Below are 6,930 nucleotides of genomic sequence, written 5' to 3'. Positions count from 1 at the left end.
CATTGCCGAAAGACAGAAAGAGAGAGCACATATATTCTTCCTTTTTAGCATAAAAGAAAAGTAACCATGTCGACATGTTTTTGGAGGGCCATTTCTCTAGTGCTGCTAATGCTTGTTAACGGTTTTGTTTCTGGTTAGTTCTTCATGTGTTCTTCACATTTTGGTCAATGATATATGTTACATTTTTCATGTGTTCAAATGTTTTTCTTAACACTAATGTTTTCCACTTTTTTGTACAATCATCAGCCACTCCTTCTTCTTTTTTGCCCCTATTTTTTAAAATTAAATTCTAGCAAATATCTCACATACGCAAATATTTTTGGATTTGGATCTTCTAAAATTTGAATTTTATTTTAAAGAGTAAAGTGTGATTTCTCACTATTGATTTTATAAGTAGGACCAATAATAAATATGAAAGAGAAACTATTCAAGAGTAGAAGATCACACTTTATTCTCTAAAGTGAAATTCAAACTTTAAAGGAGTCAAATCCAATGTTTTTACTCGGGTAACAATTAATTGATTTGTTTATGCTTTCGCTAATTAAGGTATCTTTTTGTAAATAAATGAAATAAATATAATATTTATTAGATATGTTTTTTTTTAATTATAATCTTATATTGTATACAAATAAGATGCATTTATAATTAATTTATTTTCTGTGCCAATGAAATATGTAAAATAGGTGAAAAACATAATTTTTTTTCTAAACATGTTTATATCTGTAAATACTATATTTATAAATATAAAAAAATCCTAATTAATAGATAACATTAAAAATAAAAATTTTATTTTCATCTCAATGTATTGGAAAAGACATAAAGTATGAATATCTTTAGGATTTAGCTATTTATTATTTTAAAAATATATTTTAATGGTATAAGAATAAAATTTTTAAATTTTTGACGTATTTAATACATTTAAAATATAAAAATATTTATATTTTCGGTAAGAGAAATATTGGAGGCTAAAATTTTTTTATCAATATTATTTAATACTTTAATCAGCACCTTATTTTTATAATACCATGATTTATTATTTAAGACTTTTGTTAACTAAATTTTGATAAAAAAATATAATAAATTTTATTGATTATGTAAAATATTTTTATAATAATTTAGTAAAATATTTTTTAAAAGATTTAATTACTCTGTTGATTTTATAATTTTACAAAATTTTTAATGAGGTTCCTATATTTTTTCTTAATTGGATTTTTATATTAAATTTTTTTTATTGTTCTTAACAGTAATTAGTTTAATTGTACAGCAACTCAATTAAAAAAAATGGTGCAAGAATCTAAGTAAAAAGATAAAAAATATATGAATTCAATTAAAAAATAAAATTTGGTACAAAAATTTAATTAAAAATATATATAAAAATTTAATTAAAATTTTTATAAAATTATAAAAATTAACAGAGTAATTAAATTTTTTAAAATGTGTTTTCTTTAACACGTGTAAAAAGTTCATATTTTAAATAATCATTTCCTTTTTCCCATTTCAGGAATTAATGGTGCTGTGGTAGATTGTGCTGCAGTGGAATGCAAGGTGTCCTACATTAAGATAACCCAAGGCAAAAATGATGGAAGCAACGATATCAATGGTGTCATTGTCAACACTTGCCCCAGTTTGATAACTGACCTACGTGTCGATTGTGGATCATTCATCCAATCACTTAAAGGCATTCCAGTCCCGCCCAACATTTTAAAGGTTGTTAGTGGCAATGAATGTGTTGTCAACAATGGCAATCCAATTGGGTCCGGTGACATCAACTTTAAGTATTCTAATACGGAAATCCTTCCCCTCACAGTTACTTCCTTCAAGTGCTTGAGTCCATGAACATAAGGCCTACATTAAATTAAGAGGCCTTTAGTTTTTATCATATTCTTTTAGTAATTATCTTTAGATACGGTACAATAAGGTTGGCATATGATTAGCGAAAATATCATGTTCTTGTGATAATCGCCAATGTCAGAAATAATCAATTATATGAGGGTTTAATTAACAAGTATCATTTATGATTATGAGAAATATTGTTTAGCCAATGATTATTCAGCTATGAATATCATGATTTTCTTGTGCCTTCAATTGTATTAATCTCGCTCATATATTCATTTTAGAGTCACTTACGTAAAGACGCTTAAAACGTCTTTTTTTAAAGACGCTTTTTAATAATTAAATTTTAATTTATATAATTGATTAAATTATATTATTTTTGTTAAAATTAGACTAAACAAACCAATTTGACTGAAAATCGATAAATCAAATCTTGAACCAATCTAAATTAATATTCTTTTTTTTATAAAAAATGACTATAATACTCTTATCGTAAAAAATGACTAAAATATTCTTATTATATATATTAATTTTAAAAATCTTAAATTCTAATTCTATGATGGCATAAAGAAAAGAGAAAGAGTGGAATTTAGAGTTTTAAAATATATAGTAGAAATATTTTAAGTCATTTTCTATCATAGGGGTATTATAGACATTTTTATAAAAAATATTAATTTAAATCGGTTCAAGATTTAATTTATCGATTTTTTAGTCAAATCAATTTATTTCATCTAATTTTTGATAAAAATAACACAGTTTGATCTATTATATAAGTTGAATATTAATTATTAAAAACACATTTTAAAAAAAAATATTTTAAGCGTCTTTATGTGAGTGACTCTCTATTCATTTTTCATTGTTTTTGTCTAACCAACCGCCAAATCCCACTGCTTTGTTTGGATTTTGATTCTAATTTTGATTAGAGTTATCGATTCAGATTTTAGCGAAGATTGTAATTTAGAGAGTAGATACACTACTCTTAAATAGTTGTTAAAAAAATTACACTAATAATGTTATGCGAAGATTCAGATAATAAATGCTAATTTTAGATTTTTACAACATCGATACACCTATATATATTTGATATTTCATATACATTACTTTAACATTTTACTTTTCAACTTGATTGAATGTTATTTATTTTACTATGTTAATGGCTTTTTCAACAAATATTTAAAAATAATAAAAATGAAACCATATAAACATGTCTTACAAAAGAAAGCATTTATATAGGTAAAAAGTAACATAAATAATTAATATTTTGTTTGCATGATTTTTTTTTCAATACAATATACAAATAATTATATAGGTAAAAAGTAACATAAATAATTAATTTTTATTTTATTTCTTCGAGTTATTACATTTTCCTTTCATAGTGAGTTCTATTTTTACCCACTTTTGATGCTAGCTAAAATTTGATCGTCATTGACAAAGATGGTACCTAATTTATTTGGAGGATAATTATCAATGCAATCCATCCACACATTATTACCAACATTACCCTCCAAATCCCTCATAACTTCCCAAACACAGCTACAACACTTAAACCCTGACCCAAGCCCAATCATAAGAACCCTATCACCTTTCTTAAGCCTCTTTTTTGCTTCCATGTAACTCAAAACATACCATACCCCACTTGAAGATGTGTTGCCCCAACGGTGAATTGTCATTCTTGATGGCTCAATATCATAGTCATTTAGCCCAAGACCCTTACTAATTTCATCAATCACTGCTCTTCCTCCAGGGTGCACACAAAAATGTTCTATCCCTGACTTGAAATTCAAACCTTTGTTATTATTTCCCCTTTTCATTGTTGAATGGTAGATGGACACAGTGAAATAGCACACAATTTCCCATAATGGTAAAATCTTAGGCACCATTATTTTGAGGTTCACCTTCAAGGCTTCAGAGGCAGCTTTGGGGACACTCTTCTTTAGGTAGATTCCTTGGTGCCTATTTTGCACCACCATACGGATACAGTATTAACATACAAAGATTATGATATGAAAAATACGGTAAATTTAATTTATGAAAAATTAGGATGTTATATATTAAATAAAATTATATAATTATATAATACAAAAATAAATATTTATTCAAAAGTGATAATATCTATATCTATTCTATACATATACATATATAAAGATGATTGGGTTCCTAAATGAAATTTGGTCTCTAAAAACTGGCCTAACAAAATAAATCATTTTCAGATCTATAAATACATTTAACTAAAATACAAATAAATAATTATTAAAGTTTCATAATCATAACTACTATGCATCTAAAAAAGTAACCATTATTTGTAAATCTAAATCAAAACAAAGGTATATGTCTATCAACCCACTACTAGTAATTAGAGGAGAAAACTAAATAATTGATATATGAACCAAATTTAATTTAATAGTTAGTAATTTTTTTTATTTTGCAAATTATCAAATTTCTAACATTGTAGTAGCTAGATCACAGAAATGAATTCTCTCTAGGTTTTTTAACACTTGAGAAAATGAAGTGTGATCTCTCACCATTGACTTTATAAGTGAAAACAAAAATAAATATAAAAGAAAGAACAATAAAAAGTGAGAAATCACAAATGACACCATCAATTTTTTCTTCACTGGAGATGATCCACTCCAGCAATATCACTAAAAAGAAGTAAAGACACCTATATACTACTAAGACGCGAAATAGGGATATTAATACTAATTATATAATTTTAATTTATAGTTGTATACATGCATGGCAAAGTTTTCGTTACCCTTGTTCATCTTCCACCATCATGGCAGAACCGTAAGCTTCATCACTTGCTCCAAGGTGGGTTCTTTCCACATGCTTTAGCCTCAGAATTGCATTTGGCTTCAGGGAGGGGTTGTTAGTGAGGAGCAAGCAGCCACCGCCGGAGCGAAACAGACAGTTAGATAGCATCATGGAGGTTACCTTGCCGCAGTACCATGACTGGCTGAGGCACTCTGTACTCACCACAACGGCGAGGCAGTTCCTGTGCATCGTCTTCAGAAGACGATGCACCAAATCTATGGCTACTATGCTTCCGCTGCAACCTGTCCCGCTCAGGTTGAAGACCTTAATATCCTCCCTCAATTTGTACCTATATATTTATAGTAACAATAAAAGTGGTCACAACAAATTAAATTAAAGTGAATCATATGCAAAGTTTGAAAACTCAATTATTATTAGACATCATACTGTTTAATATAGGGTGAGAGATTTAGAAGTTTAATCAATTTAATTTGGGTTATTAAAATAAAAATTTAATTTTAATATACTTAACGCTGCATTTAATTATGTAACAAAAATAACTGTATTTTATATTAATAGCAAGAATAGTAATCTAAAATAAAGATCAGTCATCAAAATTAAACTTTTAAAATAATATATTTAATTTTTGAAATATACACAAAATTTATTATATATTACATGTTATAAAATAATAAAAAATATTTACTAAAACCTAATATTTATCAAGTTTAATAGTATCATAATTTATTTTTATTTTTATTTTTTTCAAATATATGTTTGTTCCAGTATCCGTCCCTTATATTCTTTGCAGCACATATTTTTTTTTTATATTAGATGTATCATGTTAGTATCTCAAAGATAGGTGTAATTCATAACCGAAACAAAGATATTAAGAATTAGTAAGAGTTATTAAAGTAAAAAGTCAAAGTAAATCTTGGTAAGGAAACAGAAAAAAAAAGTAAAATAGTAATTGAATTCAAATAATAATTCTTGATATTCCAATAAAATATAATATGTAGTTTTAAATAGGTGAATATGTAAAATACAACGAATGATCAATTATAATAATTATATTTCTAAGAGAAACTATAATAATTGTTTTGATAAATGAAGTGGTATGACTACTGTATCATCTAATATATTAGTCAACAATATATACTATTAAAAAAATATTAGATAATCATCAAAATTTATTATTTTAAATTATTATTTTTAATTATAAATTTAATTTAACAATCTAATAATATATTTAGTCTATGTTTTTAAATATTAATAATTAAGTTGTTAATGAAAAAAAATAATAATAATAATTTCAACATATAAACTCCATAATAATAATCCATTCATGGCCCTTACCTGTTTATGATGCGAGCTGCAAAGGAAGAAACTGAAGAGAAAACCGTTATATTAACCACAAGAATATCAATCTGAAGAGGAGAAAGCCGAGTCCTCTTGAAGATCCTATCAAGTGTCTCAAACATGATCTCATCAACTTCCTTCAATGAATCTTCAATTGTGGCACACTCTTCTCTTCCCTCAATCACACTCCTCGGCGCATAAGTGTGCTCCCCAATCCCGGACTTGGCCATTGCTTTCAAGAGGAACTTGTACTCTTGCAGACCAAGATTCTTGTTCCTACGGATGATTCTCACACATGTGTCTCTGTCAAGTTTTGTGTCTTCTGGGGGCTTGAAGCATTCATATGCTAGTAAGTAGCACGATTGGCCTCTAATTTCATGGATTAAATTATACAAACAGAACAAAGCATAGCATAAAAATGTTATTAAGAGAGATAAGAACAGAATCTCCATGGCTTATATTATAATTAAGGGGGAGAAGATTAATAATATTATTTTGTTCAATTAACGTGTTTCAAGTGAAATATTAATGTATGACTACTACCTATATTTATATACACATATAATGTCACATATAATTTATTAGGAGAGTTTGAGCGGATGGAAGTTCGTTAGGACTTGCAAGTAGAAATTGTGAGTTCAAATTAAAGTTGAAATCAGTAGTTGATTTTGAAGTATGTAATAAATAATTGCCAGTTTCATACATTGATTATTAAACTCGGAAGGGTTTTGAAGTATACCACTTTGGCCACTCTGATCTAGATATAATAATTTCCAGACCGTGATAGTTCATATAGTTAAGGAAAGGTAAGAATTATATAATTTTGTTACTGTGAATAATGTCTAATTTTTTATAGATGATCATAAAATGTAAATTAGATTTCAAAAATTAGGATAGGATTTTGCTAACAGATGTTTTAAGAGCGCTTATTATTAAAATGCTAAATGCAATCAAATTTTATTCAAAATCCAAAACTTTAAAATT

The 6,930-nt window shown here is 26.7% G+C and overlaps 2 protein-coding genes across 2 annotated transcripts; one reads left to right on the top strand and one right to left on the bottom strand.

The window, feature by feature from the left end:
- LOC112704143 (TPD1 protein homolog 1) lies at positions 1-1,991 on the top strand. The gene is made up of 2 exons (XM_025755674.2): positions 1-133; positions 1,502-1,991. Exons 1-2 carry the CDS (start codon positions 67-69, stop codon positions 1,834-1,836), a joined length of 402 nt encoding a protein of 133 aa, XP_025611459.1. The 5' UTR covers positions 1-66; the 3' UTR covers positions 1,837-1,991.
- A 1,159-nt stretch (positions 1,992-3,150) lies between these two features.
- Positions 3,151-6,480, bottom strand: LOC112703499 (3-ketoacyl-CoA synthase 19). Its single transcript, XM_025754975.3, has 3 exons — positions 5,944-6,480; positions 4,589-4,936; positions 3,151-3,786 (listed from the first exon to the last, which is right to left on the bottom strand). Exons 1-3 carry the CDS (start codon positions 6,396-6,398, stop codon positions 3,222-3,224), a joined length of 1,368 nt encoding a protein of 455 aa, XP_025610760.1. The 5' UTR covers positions 6,399-6,480; the 3' UTR covers positions 3,151-3,221.
- Positions 6,481-6,930: the final 450 nt, after the last annotated feature.

The sequence above is a fragment of the Arachis hypogaea genome, chromosome 7 (genome assembly GCF_003086295.3).
Source record: "Arachis hypogaea cultivar Tifrunner chromosome 7, arahy.Tifrunner.gnm2.J5K5, whole genome shotgun sequence".
Lineage (NCBI taxonomy): Eukaryota > Viridiplantae > Streptophyta > Magnoliopsida > Fabales > Fabaceae > Arachis > Arachis hypogaea.
This window is presented reverse-complemented; position numbering and strand designations above follow the sequence as displayed.